Raw genomic sequence first — 22,199 nt, forward strand, 5'->3', positions numbered from 1 at the left:
GTCCATGGAAAATATTTAGCCTTTATAAAATTTGGAAGGAGGCTTGTACGATTATTCAATGCACAGTCAGCATGAGTAGTCTACATTGTTTTACTTTTGTATCTACACACAGATGCACGCATGCATTTTTTTTATTGAGGTCATTCAACGTCCTGATTCATCTTATGACCTTTTTATCTTTCTTTTATGCTGAACTAGCTAGCTTCTTTGTTTAGGATAGTCTATCAGCAACTGTCAGTTGCTGTTAAGAGACAGCCTTATCTGATTCCAGACAGTTCCTGAGATCTGTTTGATTTTATTATGCTTGATTTCTGAAATACTCAATTTTTTGTGACCTGCTCTTTCCAATTTAATGTTTTCAACAGGAATAGTAATTGGAGTTTAGTTTAATATAGTGTCACAATTACAAAACAGTTTTGCTCCACATATTCCAAGAATCTGCTGGAAGAGATTTACCTGCATACTTAAAATGTCAATACAGCAGGATAAAAGTAAGTTCCAGCAGTATTCAAATGTATTTGAGGTGTGGGTTGTTTTTTGTCACCTCCTTCCTGAATAGTAGGAAGTTTCATTGCAAGCATCTGTTGTGGATTCTGTTCTCTTCCATGAGTTTTTGCCTGAAGGAGTTTAGATAAGCTTTCTTTTATCTCTTTCCAAAAACTTTTTAGCTATTACAGTCCTTGTGCCTCATTGTCTGTATTGCAGCTTATTTGCTTCCATTACCTCTTCCTTCAGTTATGAGCGCTTTGTGATACACGGCCCATTTGGATATTAAACACTTGAACAGTCTTTTTGGCCCTACTGACATATGATAGTTCTTAACTTACATCATAAGGCTTGTTCTGTCATTCCTCTACAAGAAAGATCACAAATATTGTGGCCCCCTGCCTAGCCTTCCCTCCTCCCACAGCAGTTTCTAGAATAAGTGTTTGTTTCTGCTTCACGTTACCTGAATGAGGCAGTTGAAGAGAAGAACAGATAAAAGGGATGGAGATGAAGAGGAAGGATAGGATGAAGAAGGGAAGGAGTCTCATGCAGAATGAAGCTGGGATAAGGCTGTGTTATGAACAGCATTTAGAACTGAAAAGGAGAAACTGAACTTGTTTCACTGAGAAGGCACTTTGAGGAACTGTATCTTCAGGATTTTGATTTCCTGTCCATGCTGGATAGCTGAGGCTTTCCCTGACACAGGTAAAGGATAGCATTAGAAAAACGTGATGGAACAGGAATGAGCTTGCTTAATGTGACTGACTAGATGATATCTTGATTGAAATCCACCTCATCTGTTGCTGCTGATTTCCATTTAAGAATAAGCTTTTATATCATCTCCCTGTCATTTACATAGCAAAGTCCACTTAGCTGGGTAGCCACTGCTGAGCAGCCTTATTTCAGGTCTGGAATTAATATATTTGCATCAGTGCAGTACTGTAATTGGGCAAATGTGAAGCCATCATGGGTTATGGACAAACGGTTTCTGAAAGGATTTCTGTAAAATGTATATGGAGCAATTGCAGACAGACTGGTAAAGTCAATAGTTTTTGCAAGGTTACTGTCACTTCATGTTAAGCAATAAGGGTTCTTATACTTCAGAAATCTGTTTTGGTTTGTTTCTTGGCTGGCTGAATAATGTTAGATAACTTCTCAACTTCTAGAAATTGCCAGTAGATTTCCTGTTGATTACAAAGCTTACTGTCATCTTTGCCGTGAGAGGCTTGATAGACTGATACCTCCATCATGTGGGGAAAAGACAAACTGCATGATCTTTGGAAACGACTTAGTAACTTTAGATATATCAAGCACAACTTACATTTTGTGAAAGTGTGATTGTTCTTCAAAGTTACTCAAAAAATGAATCTCCAAAGGCAATATTAGAAGGTTGTCATATGTGTATGAACACACAAAGCTGTCTTCTAAAATTACACCTATAATCAGCAAATCTGAAGCTTTCTTAAATATTTGGTGGCTTAATCAAAGCTTGTTTGTAAGGAATTGATATTGAGGTTCCTTATAATAATATCTCAAATATTTAAATCTCAAATCTTTTGGCAGTTTCTTATAGCTTTCTGTTTTTTTCCGTCCTCTCCAAGTTCTCAAGGAAATATATCTCTTCCCAGGTCTCAAATTGAGAGGGAAATCCCTTTTCGTTTGACTTCTGTACAATTTGATAGTATGTGCTTTTTATTTTAAACATCTCTTGCTTACTCAAATTACACAAAAGCAGTGGATTTTGAACAGCACCTTGAGCACTGCTGAAGGCATTATCATGATTGTTATTAAGATTGTCATAAGAACCTAGGGATTGTTTTTTGTGTGCTTGTCTATTGATAGGGTTGGTAGTGGAAGACTGATTGTCTTCAACGTATTTTCCAAAGTAGTTAAGTCTCTTACTGTGACTTACCTTTTCTTTTTGTACTCACTCTGATTAGAATCAAATATTAATATAGCTTGTTAAGATGTTAATGGATAATAACCATTGAAATTAAACTTGTGGCTTTCATTTTCAGGCATGCATCATTTGTGCTTACATTAGAATGATGTTTTCAAGGTTTGAAAAATTAATAATTAAAGTTGCATACCATCTCTAGATGGTGCATTAACTTGGGAAAATTTGTGGGTTAATAGCAACAAACACAACAAATAAATACATGTGAAGTATCTATCTGAATACATATCAAAGCCAAAAAGCATTCTGACTGATAAACTGGCCGGAATCAAACCCCAAATTGAAGAGCTGTAGTTGCTATTAATCTAAATTTTGCAGTGTCAGTGTTAATGGTACTTGGTTCTGGGCTGTGCAGATTTCAAACCTTGCAATAGATTATCCTCTGAGCCTCACCTTTGAGATGGTCAGGTCTCTAAAACTAAGTTTCACGTGGCATTTAGCATATGACAAATTTAGGGTATTTTTGGTTAAAGATAAAATCTATGGAGTTTGGGAAATTGCTTATCATGGTGAGAACCTCTTGCCTTTTTTATAGCCTTGCAGATTATGCTTAGCCTTGTTTTTTATTTTGCCTCTCCTCCTCATGTCCTTTTATCTCTTCAGCTCCAGCCTTCCATACAATCTCTTCTAAGGTGATACTCAATCTAGCCTTAGTTCCTTAGGCTCCAGGTTAAAAGTTGTGGTGTTTGCCTTCCAGCCTTCTAAACTATGATTTATTGTCCTTTCTTACCATTTTTATATTTTTCCTGTGCTGCAACACATACCACATGTCTTCATCTTGCTGCCAAAACAAATAAAAACTTGGCTTTTTTTGCCCTGTTTCACAAGCATGGTCCTCAGCATTGTTTCAGTGTCCTTGGAGTGGAATATAGAGCTTCCAGTTCTACTGGCATGAAGGTGGTAGACATATGACCTGAACATATGCATACTTGACAATTGCTGTATTGTCTGCCATACTATGTGCGTTACAGCCCTGATAAATCAGTTTTGTTATTAATCAGGTATCTCAGGTCTACTACTTGTGTTCCTTTACAGTCATCACTGAACTTTGAGAAACATTCTGAAAATTTTTCATGGGCAGAGAATCGTTATGAAGCAAATCGCAGAAGACACAACTCTTCAGATGGATTTGATCCTAACATTGGACGGCCTAATGGAGGTATAACTTAGCTTTCATGAACTGTTTTAAATACATCTATATCATCGCTCTGTAGCCCTCTGACTAGGAAAAGAATCTTATCATAATAGCTGTCATTTGCTAAATGTTGTATTCTGTTGTAAAATATATGTAATGGAAAGTCAGATCTTCTGGGAGAGGGTGTGGTGAGTAAGGGCTGGTAAGAGTAGTGTGATTCCAGGTGTATTTCTCTCTTAAGAAGGGTAAGAATATTGAGTTAATTCTCTAGCCAATGACATACAAGCAATCAGGAAAGGGGGCTGATTTTCACAGTTTTGTGGGATTCTTCCCTGCTGCTTATGTGAATGAAAACTTATGTTCACTGTACTATTACATACCAGAGAATAGAGCTGCTTGCTTAACTCCTCTAATAATTTTGCAAAACTAGAATGTTCCTTCAATACTGCTTGTAATTTACATTTATTTAATATTTAAAAATATAAGGGCATTTTGGGAGAAAAGAGAAGAATGGGTGGCGTTCACAAGGCAGAAGTGGTACAGAAAATATAAACCATCGTGGGGGATACCATGGCGGAGGTTCCCGTGCTCGTACCGGCACTTTCCACTGTGGAAAAAGCCAAGGACTGCATGAAAACAATGTACCTGTTAATGAAACTGGGAAAAAGGAAGACAAAGAAGTACCTAAACAGTTTGAGGCTGAGGATTTTGTAAGTTAATTGTAATTATAATAAACAGGGTTTCATTGTTTCCGCAAGTGCCATTTTGTCCATTACAAGCTACTTCATGAGATTTCACCAATTACAGATCATCATATAAGGGATCACCCTTCCTGTAGGTAAGGGGGTGTTAGTCATTTCTCCACTAACCTGTTTCTCTTTTAATCTCCAGTTTTTATCATTGTATTTTTATTACTGTCACTTAAATGATTCGGTGCAACTACAGTTAGGCTTATAGTATTTTACCACAGTTTGCTGTGGCATGTATATGTATTAAATTCTACACAGTTCTCTTACTGGAAATCTGAAGTACTAACAAAGTGGTTTTTCTGCTACCAGCCATTGGAGGTCCCAGGTTTCATTCAACCTAGAATTTTAGGATGTAAGAGGAAGGGTGAGCTTACTGTTCAAAGAACCATACATTACTGTGTGTTTTTTTCCCTTTCTGTGGACAGTTCATATAATGGTATTGACTGGTGCTTGAGATCTTTTGTTGGAGAAGAGAAACAAGTGAGCATTGATATACTTGGGTTGCAGGGGGAGGTTTCTAGTCTGTCTTCATTTAAAAATCTTGGACAGCAGAGGTTATACTTCTGATATTGTTATGATTCTTTATTTCATTAGTTCTATAATTCAAGACTTCTAAAATTTCTTTTTAATGATAAAATTTCCTTTCAGCCATCTTTGAATCCTGAATATGAGAGGGAACCAAACCAGAATAAATCATTAGCTGCAGGTGTGTGGGGTGAGTATTTCTGATGTTTTTAAGTACAAAAAATACAGCACAGATCTTAAGTTGTTTTATTAGGAACATAGACATCTCTTTTAGTATATAAGGTTACAGATAGAGATTGAGGAAAATTGTGGAAATTTCAGTGTCATTACAACGTATCTTTTTGTAAGAGAGGTAATGCTTCTGTTTGGATGTCAATCTGTTGGTCTTTAGATGTAGCCACAACTAGGGTTCTTGTTCCCCAACAAGTATGCATCTTTTTGGAAAGATGTCAAGAATTTATCTCCCAAGAGGAAATGTACTGCAGGTGGGTCACCTAAACTAGTGATGTGATTGCTAGCTGAAGACTTGGTGAAAGAATGCTTCTGACTGATTACAGGTGTTAAAGAGCTTGGAGAGAAACCATGCCATGGAGATAAAATGGTCATTGCCATGGTCTGGAATAGTAGTCATCTCTTCTCTCGTGTTTATAAAGACCTCAGTGTGGAACATTTGGCTATAAATTGAGTGGTTAAAGTGCAAGTAATAATCCTTTAGTAACCTTGAAGGGAAATATGAAAGGCATACTGTCTTTTGAAGATGCAGCCAAGATGGTAAATCACATTTTGGGGTGCACTGAATACAATACAGACAGCCGGTCAAAAGAGGTGATTCTCCTGTTAGTTCAATGTTCAGTGTTGGTGTGGCCTCACCTTAAATATGGTGTGCAGCTCTGGGCTCCACAATGCAAAGAGGATGTTAAGGCCCTTGAAAACATCCTGAGGGGGGCAACGGAGCTGGGAACAGGGCTGGAAGGCAGGTCTTGTGATGATAGGCTGAGGACACCTGGGTTGTCCAGTTTGGGGAAGAAAAGGTTCAGAAGTGAACTCATTGCTTTCTACAGTTTACTGAGGAGAGGAAGTGGAGAGGGACGTGCCGGTCTGTGCTATGTGGGAACTGGTGACAGGATGTGCAGGAATGGCACAAAGCTGCAGCAGAGGAGGTTCAGACTGGACATTAGGAAAAATTTCTTTACCGTGAGGGTGATCAAACACTGGAACAGGCTTCAAAGGGAGGTGGTTTGTGCCCCATGCCTGTCTGTGTTCAAGAGATATTAGGACAATGCCCTCAGTAGTGTTCTATCTTTTGGTTAGCCCCAAGTGCCTGTGCCTGAGCAGCTGGACTGGAGGTCCCTTCAAACTGACTAGTCTAGTATCAACTAATAGTATTTGGTTTTAGATTTCCAAACAATTACTGTATAACTAGTTTCTTTGAAGAACATCTTTTCTGAAAGTAAAATTCCTGCATTGCCAAGTAGGATTATTTTACAAATGATGGTTGTAGAAAATAGAAAAGAACTTCAGTTTAGCCAGATTTGTACAGTGTGGTATTTGTGGAAATATCACCAGACTAAGCTCCTGCTTTATGCCTGTTTGTTCTAGACCACGTGGCTATACAGTACCTTACGAAATAGAAACTTAAGACTTTATACACATGCATGCTTTTTCTTTTTTTCTCCAGAATATCCTTTGAACCCTAAATCTAGATCTCCAAGAATGCTGGTCATTAAAAAGGGCAATACAAAAGAACTGCAGATATCTGGATTTCCTGTAGTAGGAAGTCTTCATTCACAGCCAGTAAAAAATGGAACTGGCACAAGTGTTTATAAAGGATTAATCCCTAAACCTGCCACTCCACCCACAAAGGTGAGTTTTGGATACTAATGGCATGAATGACATGCTGGGAAAATGAAACGTACTCTTATTCAAAATGTGCTGATTTCACCCTTGGGAATTCTGTTTGTAGAGTATGCTTTCAGGTGTTGAACACTTCAATTGCCACATACTTCAGAAGTGGAAACACTTTTTCACTTAAAAAAAAAAAAAAAAGAAAAAAAAACACAACTGTAATTGAATCTCAATTTATTGCATTACCATTTTTGAGAAAAGTGAGAAATGTCCAAGTGAAAAGGATGTTTTGAACTTACAAAATAGCAATGCTTTTTGTGTTTATTTTTTAACAGAAAAAGAGGTACCAAGTGGAGAGCTATAGCTGGCATAAAAATACCTTCAGAATTTATCCCAACTATTGATACAGATAATGTTGCAATCCACTAGAACTGTTCTGGTCCCTTTCCATATGCAGCTTCCTATGTTCATCTTTTCGGGGGGATTTTTTCTGTGCTACTGAGAGCATCTGACGGAGCTGTTCTTAACTCTAGAATTTACTGCATTAAAAACATCACATGCAGCTGCTAAAGAGTCTCATTTGATGTATTAAGAACCAAAATAAGAGAGTGATAATTGTTTTTGAATTTAACTCATTATATAGAAAGTGTAAACAGTATTTGTGAGAGGATGAGTTGCTCATAAACAGACTCTGTCCTACAAGAAAACAGGTGTTTGCTCTAAATTATGGTTGTAGTTATGATTTCATTTTGCTTAGTTGTTTTTCTGAAGATTGATGGAAATAATTTTGTTAATGATTATTTACATTTTTATTTAGCCTTCACAGTGGAAAAGCCAAGCAAAAGAAAATAAAGTTGGAAATCCATTTCCTCATGAATCTGCATATGGTATTGGCAATTTCGTTCCTTTCAAATCAACTGCCAAGGCATTTCCTGTATCACAAAATTCAGTGAAAGAGGTAAAGCAATGTTTGTATTCTTAATCTAATAGTTCGGTTTTTTTAATTTGCTTGATTAGATAAGTGAATATTATTTTATGCAGAATTATATGACGTAAGTGTATATTTTGGAAGCTTATATGAGAGGGGGGAAACAGAAGCTACCTCACCGGACTTTAAGTCCTGCACAATTTGCTTTGTAGGTTTGATTTGTAGTAAAAATGGTGCACTAGGGTGCATAAACTTGATAAATTTAAACTTTTAAAACTGCTAATATACCTCAGAAGGTTTGTTGTTTGTTAGCAGTACTCTATAAATCTGTATCTCTTTGTTTAGATGCAGGAATCATATGTATTTAAATACAAATATTTTCCCTCTGCTTTTGACTGGGGGTATACGCACAACCCCAAACTATAAGTTCCTGAGAAACTGTCTTTTTTTCAAACTTCTCTAAATGAATGAACTTCTAATAGTCTTATTTTTTTCTAACCCCCTGTGTTAGTGTAATCGGTCAAATTCTTCATCCCCTGTTGACAAAGTTGGTCAGCCTCGTTTAACAAAATTGACAAGAATGAGAACTGATAAGAAGAGTGAATTTTTGAAAGCATTGAAACGAGATCGAGTGGAAGAAGAACATGAAGATGAGAATCATGCTGGGCAAGAGAAGGTAATTTTCTTCATACCTGTTGTAGATCCCACAGTAACACATTACAGACTGAACGTAACATACATTACATTTGTCTGTAGCCAGCTGTTAAGACATGGTCTTGGATGTTTGAATGTAAGAAAGGAATTACCTTTTGATGAATTTTTAAAAATTGCTCCAAATACTACTGTTTCTCCAGTGCATGTAGTTTTTTCTTTCTGCAGGGTGTGTTGCTACATATCAATAATTCGTGCATACCTTGTCTTTAGCAACAATAAAAAGAATAAAGAATCTTTGTACATTAACCTAATCTTTCTGGAGGGCAGCATTTTGCACCTCAGCTGTTAGTTATGTTGCAAAGCAATTAATGGAAAAACTTGGTTCTGTTTCTCAAATTGTTTTTGGAATCAAACAGGAATTTAAATTGGAATCTTAGATGCCAAGAACATCTCTATTCTTGGCCTTACTGTAGGAACAATACTTTGATTTATGTTTATATAAAGAACCTGTTTCTGCTTCTGAACTGAGAACTTGGAGGCCTACACTGTATATATTATTAATGTGTCAAGTTTCTTTCATTCACGATCTGTATATGTAGTGCCTGGCTGGCACCTGAGAACATTAATGTTTGTGCTACCTGCCACCAGTGAGCCATAAGCATAATTACCTCATGTAGTTCAAGTGAACGTAAGTAATGTATTACTCAGGATGAGGTGATTACACATCTGAGTGGTAAAAGTATTAAAAAAAAAAAAAGTCTCGAAGTGTTACGCAGATTCAGAGATACGAAAAAAGAGACAGTGCAACTGTGCATTGCTTGTAAAAGTAAGACTGACTTTTCTGACCTTGTTTCTATTTCAGGCAAAATAAAACTTGCTGTAATGGGATTGTACAATTTAACTATGTATCAGTTAGGAAAGGTCTTCATCTTTTTCTTAGGCATTCTGTTGCTAAGCACCCTGAGATGGGTGTTGAGTGCAATGTTGTTTAAGGAATGTTAAGGTTAAAAGGTCTTGGGAAACATTGTCATGAGCTTAGAATTCTCAAAATATTGTGAACACGGTGGGACTTTCTGTTCACAAAATTGTCTTGAGTTCTTTGTCTTCATGGTACTTACGTCAAATGCATATGATTGTACCACTGTACACAGCTCATTTTCTGAATCAGTGTATTTTGGGAGGAAAAAAAGGTGTTTAGAAGTGGAAGCCATAATATCTTTGGACAGGTGTATGTAATGTGTAGCTTGGAGTATTTATTAGTGATTGCATGCACCTTGTTTCACTAACAGGTGTGAAAAGATGTTAAAGCTTAACAAGGCATGTAACTGTAATAGTTGTCTACTTTCAACATTCATTTAAATGATCATCAGTAGGCAATGTACTGTGCAACTGAGTTATTAGGTAGATAACTGCACCACAGTGTTCTGTAACATGATAGAATTAGAAGGCCTGCAGTGACAGATTTCACCTCTGAAATAATGAGGCAAATTGTGATCATAGCTGAGACAGGCTTTGAGGAAACTATTTTGCCCTAGTATGGTAAAATCCTTTGATATTTTTATGAATTTTCTCTGATAGTCTGAGATACATTCTCCAGGTTAATGATTTGACAGCTGAATATAGATTTACTGGGATACTTTTTTTAAAGAAATTTTTGGTGAACATTCTAAAATTTCTGGAAGCCGATAACTCTGAATGGGAGGGGAAAGATGGTGATGAACTCAGAAATATGATTTCTTACAAGTGCAGAACTGGCTGATTGAGTGATTGCCTTCTGCTATGGATAATGCTATTGTGTGCCAAGTCTGGGGCTTTTGTTTAAAAAAATGTTCTAGCTAGATAATGATCATACTTTCCTTTATTTTTATAGTTGCTAAGACTTCTGAGTCTGTTTGGTTAATTACTGAGTAAGAATTGCAACCTGCTGAAAAAGTAGAATAAAAAGAAACATCTCAGGTTTATAGGATAAAAGAGCTTTTAATATTTGAGTGAATCTGCAAAATCTGCTTTCTAAATAAACTCTCTCTCTCTAGTTCTTATATCATGGCTAGTAAGTCACAATTGCTGAAACAACAGCCTGTGAAATTCTGTGGTGTGTGCCTGTGTGTAGGGTAAGCTGTTGTCTGAATTTAAGGAGTTTTTCTGAACTTGTGGCAGGTGAATTTGCTGGTTGAGATATGGTGGCTGTGACCTGCCCCTTAAACCAAATAAGCATAAGAGTTCTCATGTTTTCAAACTTTGCCTGACACAGGATATTTATTTAATAAGGAACCTTGTTTGTAAGTTCAACAGATAATTTACTATTTGTAAAAATATGAAAGACAGCTTATATAAGCTTGAATTTTTGAGATTTTTAAAATTTTTCTACAACGTTTGGGCAGAGCAAGGGAGTTGCTTTCTACTTTACTCAATCAGTGGTATAACTTCAGATTTCTGTAACATCTATGTATTGTAAACCCTTGAAAAAAGGAGCAGAATTACCCTCTGTAGTATAGGATATCTCCATTTAAAATTAAATTAAACAATCAGTGAATTGCAGCATTTTACTTGTAAGTGGAATTTCCATGTAAACTCTGTAACATATAATTATTTTGACAGGATGATGACTCCTTTAACTTGTGTAACAGCAACAGTCCTCATCATGAGAGAGATATAAACCGAAACTTTGAAAATGAAATTCCTCAAGAGAATGGCAATGCTTCAATTCCATCTCAACAGATCATTCGATCTTCAACTTTACCTCAGGCAGATGTTCTTTCAAGCTCGCTTGAGGCAGAGCATAGGTATGTACTTCTTATATAAAATGTTTATTCATGGTAAGTGAGCATGTCTCATATTCTTACCAGCTCAGAATTCAGCATCTGAAAACTGAGAACACAAAATACTTAATAGTACCATAAAAGGTTTAACTTATAGACATGTACTAATGTAGAACGGAATAGACTTTGTTTCTGTTTGACTTGTGTACCGGCATCTTTAACTTGCTTTACTAAATATTTGATATATTTCCTTATAAACAAATAAAGCAAACTGATCCGCATACCTAGGAGGAACAATGCATGTAATTGCTATGAGTATTAACAAGACGTTAAATGCTGCATCTTATGTACAACTCTGAGTTTTTTCTTGTTGTTAGAGAAATGGATTATTTTTATAACTGACTATTTGACATAGCGATATTGCAAGACAATTCAATGGAAAGGGAGAAAGTAACTTCAAAAAGGTTCGAAACATAATTCTGTTATCTCATAAGAAGTAACTGCAGTAGCAGCTGGTAGAGATGAGAATGGTGCTGCTGAGAAATCATAACTCCTTCTGGAGGTGAGCTTGTCATGAGTTCTGTTAAATTCTTACCATTTCTAGTAACGAAAGAAACCCAGCATCTTTTTCCAGTGATAGACTGTATGTATACATTGGACTAGACAACTTCTTTTGTAGTACTTGTAGAGGAGACTTTCTTGGTCTCTTCTTTGGTATGAGTGTTGGAAGTGAAATGCAGTCTGGTCTGTTCTTCCATTTCCCTTGCTCCCTACGCACACCCCATTGACTATGGAGACAGAAATGTTGGACTGCTAGTGGCTGCTGACTCTGGTTTTTGACTATAAGGTAGGAGTCAAATCTAAGTGTCACTTGTCAACTCAAATGACTTTGAGTGGCCTTCATAGGGTTTCTGGGCAAGCTTCCCTCTGTGGTATCCTGGAGACATTGTGTGTCTCTACCATGGCTTTGTCCTCTAGTGTATATACAGTGCTTTTGGTAGGAGTTTTAGTAGAAAAATGGACTTGAAGTGACCAGCTTAACTCACAGGATGCTTGTGGATGCCTAATAACTGAACTGGCACATGTTGTGCAGAATACTTCTTGGCTTTCCTTCCACTAGGGAAGTTTCCACTGTGCAGCGATTATGTACTCATCCTGTTGGTGTTAAGTTTCCTAATTTGAAATGTAATTTTTTTTAGTACAGTTCACCCTCATAACTGTCCTAGGAACTAACGTGGCTGTAAAGAGACAGTGGTCCTGCTAACTTCAGATGATGTTGCAATACAACCTTATTCTATTGGGACCTAGAATTTTTTGAAGGGAGGGTTCCACTGAAGGGCATTTCTTGCGGACATCTGGCTAAATGAAGTATCAGGCAGGCTTCATCACCTAGAGTTCATCTAACTACTTCTGTGCTAACTAACTTATTTTAATATATTCAGTGTTCTTCATCTCTGTGTCAGTTTCCTGCACCAGTTCTAGCATATACTTTTAGAAGCCTCTTTATTTTTTCGTGAAATAGCTTTTACTTCCTTAAGATTTGAGGTCGACAAGCAAATGGTTTGCCAGGGGAAGATGCTAATCCTTTTGGCAAAAACTTTGCAGCAAGAACACATACCATCTTCATTAAATATCACAGTGTCTTCATCAGATAACCATGTTACCACAGTGTCTTCACATCTAAAACCACCGGCATCATATGCAGATACTGCTGACCCACTTCTGGCACCAGCCAAAACACTTTGATTATTGCATTTTTTGATATCTCAAGCTAAATCACCAGAGGAATGTGTCTGTTTCTTTCCCTGCCCATATCCCAAAACTCACTCTTAGTTGTGGTCTGTCTGTGCTGTAATATCAACATCTGCTGTCAGGTGAGACATGGTAGCCTATCTGTCTCTGACACTAGCATTGTGTTAGAAATGTAGAAACAATAGGAGGCCATTGCATTCTGAATCATGCCTCTGTTACTGAAGAGGAATGCAGCTTCTCCCAGGTGCACTGTCTCTGTGACTTGATGCAGAAGATACTGTGGGTTTGAGGTGAAGAACCATCTCTTCTTTTGGCTCCCATGGAGGGACAGCGGTAGCATTGTCATGGTTGCTCTGTTATACAGGAAAAAAAACGCCCATTTCCTCAGTGTCCATCTTTGCCTCTCCACACCATTTTTGAGGAGGCACGCTACGGTTCCACCAAAGCACTTATGCAAAAGAAATGTATTCTTACTTTTCCATCTTATGTAGATTTCTTGCCTTAAAAAGGAAGTCGACTTGCATTCTGCTTTCTTGCAGCTTGAACCTTAGGAATATGACAGATACCATTGTGTAGCCAAGGTTTCTTCATTGTACTCATTTACCTTGGATGACTTCTTAGATAAATAACCCGACAATGCAGTTTAATGGGCTGGAAAGACTGTGGTGTGACAACACCAGATAAGCTTTCAAGAGAAACTCCATGCATCAAAAGCCAAACTTGCATATGGTCCAAATTATTTTCTCTTCTGCTTGCTTTATTGCTGCAGTTCTGGACAGCAGCCATCCAATTGAGACAGACTAGGAGAAAGCGAGGGTTTTTCTAGGCTGCTTTCCATAAGGCTTTACTCCAGATACTGGGTAGCTTATCCTAAAAGCCTCCATATCTGGGAATGCTGTCAGTTGATTAATAAAGATGCTGGAGTGAGATAATAGGAAGTTTGGCATTTGTGTTGGTATGTTCACTGGACTGGCAGAGGTGGCAGGGTCTATTTTGTATGTGAAACTTGATGGCAGGAAATGTAGTACTTGATATGCACATGTGATGGAGTGAATGTATGCTTATGTGTTCCGTAGATTTAAGTATTACTGTTTAGTTTTGGCAGCTTTTAAAATCAAATGTGTCAGAACAGGGTCAGCTGTGAAGGACCTTAAGACTTCTGAACTTCTGTGCTTTATTTATCTTTTCTTAAACTCTTACATAAAAGTAGGTTAAAAGGCTGTTTAAAAAAGATTCGTGCGCTAATATATTTATTACACTTCTTTACATATCTGTATAGGCAGAGCTTGAAATGTCTTGAGTGTGCAGAAATTCTTTAATGTTGTCCTCTTTATTTTAAAGGTTGTTAAAGGAGATGGGCTGGCAGGAAGACACTGAAAATGATGAAACGTGTGCTCCACTAACAGAGGATGAGATGAGGGAATTCCAAGTCATTAGTGAACAGGTAATGCTAAGTTAATACTCTGTGATGAACTTACAGATGGATGCCCTAGATACCTACCGTTGAGCAGGATCTCCAGTAATTCTGATGGTTAGGGTCAGTGCCATTTTAGTACCATTTTCCTTTCCTCTATCTTCTTTCCTCCCTTGCCCTTTCAGAAGAACAGTGGCTTTAAAAAGATACAGGGAGCAGTGCTTATTTTAGAGACGGCCTATGCTCAAAATATCAAGGAAAGGCGAGGGGAGGGCTTCTGAGTAGTTTCATTATTGCTAGTTGCAGAATTATACACTCTTTCCAGTTCCTCAGCTCAGCCAGAGGAAAGGGAATTTTCTTGCAAGATTTTATTGTGGCTTCCTTGTCTGTCTTTGCTGTAAATTGAGGGACACAAAATTCACTAGTAATGTAGTCTGAATGGGCAATCTAGACTTGATTTTTTTTTTTTATAGCAGACTGGAAAAAGGGACTGCATCACAGAAGAGACTGTGTGTGTGTGGGGGGGATCACTGGGGCAAAATATCTGAGGAGGTAGATGGGAAGAGGGTAAACTCTTGTACAGTGCAGAAGCTTAGCTTGGTCTGATTGCAGGCTCTTGGATGCAGGTCCAAAACTGAAGGCTCTCAGGTGAATTTTCCTTTGTGCGTGTATATAACAGGTAGTGTTGTGGATCTAATGTAGTCCATAGACGAAGATGTAGAGAACACTGAAATGCAGCAGATTATTGTGTTTAGCTTTTTCTCTCTAAATGCATCATGTTTTCTTGTTTCAGTTACAAAAAAATGGCCTCCGGAAAAATGGCATTTTGAAAAATGGCCTCATCTGTGATTTTAAATTTAGCCCCTGGAAAAACAGCACTTTCAAACCTGCTCTGGAGAATGAGGATTCTGAAACGAGCAGCACTGATACGTCAGATGATGACGATGTGTGAAGATTTCTGTACCATCTGTAGAAGCTTGTTTTGATCTCATGAGAATATGGGGATGTATTATCAAAAAAAAAAATCTAAGTTATGTAGTAACATACCCTGTTAGAAGAAGAATGATGGGACTTCTTTCTGAAGAAAGCAAGGAATGTTGTGTTGGGTGTGTTGAACATTACTATATTTCTTTGTTAACGAATGTTGTAGAATGAGGACTTGGGTTGCCCCAGCGTTGACTTTCTTCATCACTGCAGCATTTCTAACTAGCAATGTGACAATGTAACAAATCAGACTTTCTCATTTAATAATAAAAACAAAAAGAATTGTGTAATGTCTTGCAAAGCTTCTGTCTTAAAATGTCCACATATATAAGGGGGAAAAAGGGCAGCTTGACACTCTGTTTTGCTTGCCAGGTCATTTCTTTCTTACAATGGAAATCCTAGAGTCCACTTTGTATGCAAAAAGGGCAATGTAGCATGTTGGCTAAAATGAGCAAAGTGCACTAAAACTCTTTTCCTTAATTGAGCTGTTGTGCTGTTCTACTTCTTCCACACGTAATTGCTCTTTAGCCATTGTAGTGTAGTCATTGTTATTAATGGAAAAGAACCTTGATGTTACAGTTCCAAATTTTTACAACTAACCTTTAAATTGAGAGCTTTATAGAGTATTGCAAGGCCCAGTATTCTCACAATGAACCCACTCTTTTGGAAAAATATGCACTTTGAATTTACCATTCACATGCGGAAAAATAATTACACTGACTGGATTTGTCCACTACATGGAAAATAAACTGATTTACAGAGTATTGTCTCAGTGCATAGCATCAAGGGTATTGTTTTAAAAACTAGTAAATTTTGCTTGCATACATGTTAAATGTACTCCAGCAGCAGTCACTGCATTTCAGAATGAAGTAAAAATACTTCTATTACCAGATCTTGCTTTCACAGCAATGGAGAAGTGTGTCTATGCAATAAGCACCTGTTTTGCTTGCTTTCTGTCAAACTTCTTACACATTTTAAAGCTAATACTGTATTATATACAGTTTTATTTGGATCATTTTAGTGCTTTAAATGTGTTCTGCAAGGTTGTACAAACTACGTAGCATTAATCCATAAGCACAACTGCACTCCATGGTGTCACATAAATTTATAACAGCCTATATGTAGACATTCCTCTTTCAAGGTATTTTTGAATTGCACTATTTTATAGTAAGTAACTCACAATTTTAAGCTCTAAAGCATAAATAGTTGTGAAGATGAGGTTTTGTCCATGTTTGATTTTTTTTTTTTTTTTTTTTTTGTTAAGGAAAAGACTTATAACGTGGCATCTAACAATTTTGGGCCAAAGACATACTTTTTTTTTTTTGGTTTAGCTTAAATAAGGGATTCTATTGAAGAAGATTTTTTTTTTTTCTTGGAACAGATGTAAATGTTGTTCTAGGTAATTTTGGCACGATGTTTTGAAATATGGTGGTTTCCTGTCAATATTTCAGAGGATAAATGTTTTTTTGAAGAGAAAAGTGCTGTATCAATAACGAAGTCATTCCTACTTGTATGCCTTAAACACCTTCTTTCTCTTTCCATTCTGCTTTTTTTAACTAAGGTTGACACCTTTGTACCATTTTTTTTTTCATTTTTGGTTGTTGCATCTGTTCAACAGTATCTTCTACCTATCCTAGCTACTTAGTTGCATATAAATACACTAATTTTACTACTAAGTAAGCCTTGATATCTCAGTGGTACATAAACTTGTTTTTGTCTTCAGTTTAATGATGTGTCATCTCTACAATTAACCCTTTGGGGACGAAGTTGTTTTGACCTTGCATGCTGGCTCAGAAGCTGGCATCAAAGGTCTGCATAACCCTTATCTTAACTAGTTATCAGTCTGCTCTGTTACTTCAGTTTGTCATTCTCTGTTGTAAGAGGTGGTAGTGGGGAAGTTTTATGCTTCTGCTGGGGAATTGGATTGCCTTATGATATGTTTGCTTACAGCAATGCTGAGTAACACACAGGTCCTCTTTTTTTTTCCCCCTTAATAAAAACACTTTGTTTTGAGTGACACTTCCCAACTAAAGAAAGTTTATTTTCATGTATTAGTTTCATAACATGCATGAAGGCACTTGTTTACACTGCATCCCTCCGTTTTGTGCATGAGGATGTAAAGCAGAATGAAATTCAATTCTGTAATATGTATCAATGTAAATTCCCTCTTTGCCTTTGTTCCTTTCCCAGGGCAATTTTAGTAGTTAGCCCTTCTCTTCTGTTGTACCTGAACCATGTTCCATTCACAGGATACATGCTTGTTTCTTCTGCCTGAGCAGCTCAACACCAGCAAGGATGTCTGCCCTAACAGCTTAAAAAGTTGTTGGGACTAAGTTTGTCCATTCATTTAGCATGTTCTCTCAAGCTTTGGGTATTAAAGACTGTCTGCTGGAGATAATTTGATAGTATTGGGCCTGGAGAGCTTGACCTCAATGAATGTAATCAATGAGTACTGCATGCAGTCATGGCACTGCTGTAGGATTTGCAGTAATTGCTTCTGTTTCTCTTTCTAATCCTGTCTTTATTGATCATTTCCTCTTGACACCGCCTTTCCATCCCTCTTTAAAAGGAGAGAAGACTGAATCACTTCTGCTGACCTGTTGGCAATGGATGTGTGCAGTGTCTACTGCTCTGAAGGGTACCTTTTATAGTAGGGTGCTGGGGCTTTTACCTCATCTGGAATGACTGGAGGCCTTCTTCACCTATTTGTGCAAGGCCTTTCTCTCTCTCAGGTGGTAAAAGAAGCTACCACTCCTGAACATTCCTGAAGAGAGTGCTGATTACAATGAAGTAGTCCATTGGTGCGTATTGGACCCAATCAAGAATCTAGGTAGACTTTTGCTGCTTGTATTCCCAGTCTTTGGAAAATGTTACCAAGTATGAATGAAATGAAGTTTTGTGCTCCTACGCAATTACCTCTGGGGAAAAAAAAGCTTCTTATTTATGACAGAGACTTCAACTTTAGTGATTCCTATGCCTTCTGTTCTTCAGGAAGTACTTTTAAACTGCTGGCTTCTAGAAACTGGAAGGAGTGAGTCAAGGCTGTCTGTTTTTCCTGGCCTGTTTGCTGCTAGGCAGTGAGGCAGTTTACTCAGCAGCATGGAACGTCAGATCTCATGAAGGATTATGGCTGTCGTGCACCAAGAACTGTTGGCTCGTTGGGATGATAACTGTGCTGACTAACTGGTCAGTTTCCTCGTGCTCTTATGCAGCCTCAGCAGTGAGTTGTACTGCAGCTTGAGTGAAGTTTTTGTTCCCTGGATCTTATTGTTCAGCCTTCCCTAGAAGTAGCTGGCAACTCATTTGCTAGGGAGCCACTGGCAGCAATTTGTGAGACGGTCTGTCTGTGAGAAACATTGGTGGGTATCAACAGCTTTCTTCTATCAGGAGGTTTGTGCTTCTTAAACATTTGAAAGTGACTTCGGGGGTTTGTCTCTGTGTGTTGCCATCTAGGCAACACCTTCAAAGACTGGAAAAAAACACCAAACACCTGACATCATACCTTCAAACAGTTTGCCAGTATTGTTCTGCTACTGTATTGTTCTGCTACTAAATTCAGTGCTTACCAATGTCTGCTTCCATTGCTTGATGGAGATTTGAGATCTCACAGGGCCTGTAGTGTTGTGTTTCTAAAACCACTCCAAAGACACTTGAAAGCATGCTTGCTTGTTTCTGTATGCTTCTCCCTTGGTCATCCTCTTTGTATATAGCTACTTACTGCCCTGGCAATGGCATGGTTGTTACAGAGTAATAACGTTCCCTTCCACATCCTGCAGGGCATTCACTCTCTTTCAGGGCATTCACTCTCTTATCCTACACAGGTAAGGATACAGCTTTGAAGTATAGGGGAATATTTGTCAGTAACTAGCGTGACTGCTGATGTCTGGAGAAGCATCTCCATGTCAGGCTGATGGAACCTGGGTCCACAGAAGAGTTGGAGTTCACCCTAGGAGGTGTAGGGAGGTACATGGTTTGACTGGTGCTAGGTGGGGACTACAGAGCTTCAGCCCGGGAAGCGAAGGCTGAACTCCGTCCACTCTGCCAGGAAGCAGTCAAACTTGAGAACTGATGGAACAAGTTCCAATTGTTTAAAAGATGGACTTGTGTCACCCTGGTTGCCTGAGCTATTGCATTTTACTAGATTACTGGACTGTTTGTGTGCTGTCCTGAGTTACATTCTAAGTATACAGAGACCCCTTTGCTTCAGTACCAAAAGGCAGCTCCTGATCACCTGCTCTGAAGCCAGCCGGTATCCTCGTTTATTGCTTTGGTGTGCTTCAGCTGGGGTCAAGGGAGGTGTGTGCTTTTTCTCAGGCCTATTACTCAGCATAGTCAATAACAAGGAATGATGTGCAGCTTTGATCCTGCTTATCTTGGTGTGGCAGCTTTGGTACAGTGGCTTCCTTTTGATTCTTGTGTCTTCTGCGTGACATCTCGGTATTTGGGAGCTCTGTGCTACCCTTATCTTTGCGCCTTCCATCTCATGTCGCTCCCTGTTGCAAGGCTGCTGAAAACGGAGCCATCTTTCACAAGCTGTGGAGCGTCCTGTCTGAGCTTGTGTCTGCATTCTCACTGTCTCCGGCTTAATTTACACCTTCACCAAATGCTATGCTAGTGGAGTGATTTTTAGAGTCAAACACATGACAGAGAAGCCCTTCAACTGCCATTTGTGTGAAGGGTTCTGCATTGCTTCTCTAGCTGTGGCTCTACAGTAGTATATTTTTGGGAAGTGTTGTCTGCATGAATGTTCACCTCCCACCTTCTTTCTCCTGTTCTTCAGTGTCTGCAGCTAGCCATTCGTTTAGGATCCTGTGTTTGGGGAGACAGCTGAAGATGTGTGGGTTGTAGTCTTGGCCTATGTACAGATGGAAAATGACCTAGCATTGAGTGCTCTGGCCTAAATGGGCACAGATGTGCATGTACGCATGCAGTTTGAATGTAATAGAAAGGGACACTGTAGAACTGTTCACAATAATTTCTTTCACTATAGTTTTTACATGTTGGTGTTATTGGTGGCTAGTATAATTTCCTTTCCCACCCAGGATATACAGAACTTATATTATGTCCACACTGAAGAGCATCAGTTACCAGATTTGCTTATTATCCTGTAACATTATTTTAGGTAACAAGAGATAATGTTTGAATGGATAGCGTTTGAAATGAGCTGGACTGCAAAGAATTGACACGTACTGTAGGCAGCCACTGAATCAAGCTGCTGTTTATGCTAATCTTCATTACCAAAATATCTGGGAAGTACTTCTGTCTGCATTGGAAACTATTTCAAAAAGAAGCTTGAGTGTGAATGTGAAGCATGCGTGTTTACTGAGTCCTCATGAGTGTTTATCTCTGCTTTGATTTTTTTTGTTGTTGTTCTCCTCTCCTCCTTCCCCCCCAGAAAAGTGGATGTGCACAAATAATCTGTGTACAGAAGAAAAACCTTTGCTTAGATGAGGTTAACGAATTAGTTATTCCAAAACTGCAATTTGGAAATATGCTTGTGTTCCTGTTAAGCTGTAAATGAGTATAATTTCCAGTCTTCTGTTCAATGAAACTGCTGAAAAATGAACCCATTGTGGCAGGCAGAACTGGTGATACTGGCTGTGTTTATGGTTACCTGGTGCTCCCACTGCAGGGAGCTGTTTTCGCTCACTTAGCTGTGAAATACTCAGCTTTGTGCGAACAGTTTTCCTGTGACTAGGTCACCAGGGACGCAGCTGTAGGGTGGCAGAGCCCAGCAGGCAGGCTGAGGGTAGCTGGAGCTGGAAAGAGCTCGATGGCAAAAAAGGGAAAAGAAATGTTTGCGGCAAAAATAAATGGGAACAACTGGGAGCAGGCACAAGCTGATAATGTAGGGGAATAAGAGGTCTGCAGTAAGTTTCCATCCAGATTTTGTAGCTGCAAGCAAGAATCTTATTTTCTGGGAAGTGTTCCTCTCTGCTTTTAATAGCTAATCTTGTGTTCGAAGATCAGAGCCAACCTTTGCTCTGTGTGATAATCTCAAGTTGTGCTGTGAGAAAATCAAAATCTCAGTTGGCCCAAATAGGGGCTTGGTGTAGTTCTAATTTCTTTCTCTCTCTTTCTTTTTTTTTTTTTTTTTAACATGTTTTTGTTCTATGTTAAGAGAACATCTGGTTGCTGTCCATCAGGACACATCAGATTTAAAATTACCTATGTACATTTTAACACATTTTTTTTTTTTTTATTCTAACAAGACAGATGAACCTGTAGGAGAGTGAAGATGGTAGTTCTTGGATTAAAGGCACTTTGTACTTTAATTCTCCTGAAGATGTGGATTGATCCTGTCCTTGCCTTTGCAAGAGAATTAATGTGTACAGCTGCTCTGCTCAAATCAGATCAATTTAACTGTTGACTGTGAGACATTTTTGGAGTAACTCTGTATTGTCAGCTATAATCCAGAACTGTGAAAACTACCTTGAACACATTGTTCTACAAATGCTGTATTTAAAAAAAAAAAAAAAAAAAAAAAGGCAAGAAAGGTGTTGATTTAAATCTTCTGCATAGTTTCTGAATAGTTTCTGAATATTTTAGAATTAATCTTGATAACAATGGATAATGCTGTGGCCTAACCTCAAGGGCATGAAAGTAAATTAATGTTGGTGAAGGGTACCAGAGACACGCTTCCAAGGAGGGGAGTAGTTTTGTGTTTTGTGCATGGCTTGGGTGATGTGTTAAGTAGGGAAAAACAAAAAGCTGAGTAAGGCAGGTATCCTATCAGGTGAGTGGTATGTGCTCATGCTATTAAGTCCAACCAGTAACATGCTTGCAAGAGCTTGGAGGCTGCACAGTCTTGCGTTCAAGTCTGGCCTTCAATCAGGTTCTGTATTTCCTACTGCACAAGTGCTTGACCTTAATTTTCCCTGAATACCTTTCTGCTTCACAGGGCTGGTCCTGAAGATAAATTAGTTTTCTATTGTGTAAAGAGGAAAACTGAGACTGAAAAACAGATTAAAAAATAGAGCTGGATTTCTGAATATGCACAGCTTGGCTTAA

The 22,199-nt window shown here is 38.2% G+C and overlaps 1 protein-coding gene across 14 annotated transcripts in view; it reads left to right on the forward strand.

Moving 5' to 3' along the window:
* The window catches only part of GPBP1 (GC-rich promoter binding protein 1), a 39,832-nt gene extending 23,882 nt beyond the window's left edge, over window positions 1-15,950 (forward strand). For 13 of the 14 annotated variants that reach the window (XM_050716519.1, XM_050716518.1, XM_035553623.2 and 10 more), the window contains 9 exons: window positions 3,479-3,602; window positions 4,065-4,288; window positions 4,976-5,042; window positions 6,531-6,715; window positions 7,515-7,655; window positions 8,137-8,301; window positions 10,878-11,062; window positions 14,132-14,234; window positions 14,998-15,950. In XM_050716519.1, coding sequence (XP_050572476.1) covers window positions 3,479-3,602; window positions 4,065-4,288; window positions 4,976-5,042; window positions 6,531-6,715; window positions 7,515-7,655; window positions 8,137-8,301; window positions 10,878-11,062; window positions 14,132-14,234; window positions 14,998-15,156 — 1,353 coding nt within the window. In that variant the 3' untranslated portion in view covers window positions 15,157-15,950. Of the gene's footprint in view, window positions 1-3,478; window positions 3,603-4,064; window positions 4,289-4,351; window positions 4,417-4,975; window positions 5,043-6,530; window positions 6,716-7,514; window positions 7,656-8,136; window positions 8,302-10,877; window positions 11,063-14,131; window positions 14,235-14,997 lie in introns of those variants that run through there. The other variant, XM_035553634.2, reaches the window with a different exon arrangement.
* The last annotated feature ends 6,249 nt before the right edge of the window (window positions 15,951-22,199 follow it).

Source organism: Cygnus atratus, chromosome Z, assembly GCF_013377495.2.
Source record: "Cygnus atratus isolate AKBS03 ecotype Queensland, Australia chromosome Z, CAtr_DNAZoo_HiC_assembly, whole genome shotgun sequence".
Lineage (NCBI taxonomy): Eukaryota > Metazoa > Chordata > Aves > Anseriformes > Anatidae > Cygnus > Cygnus atratus.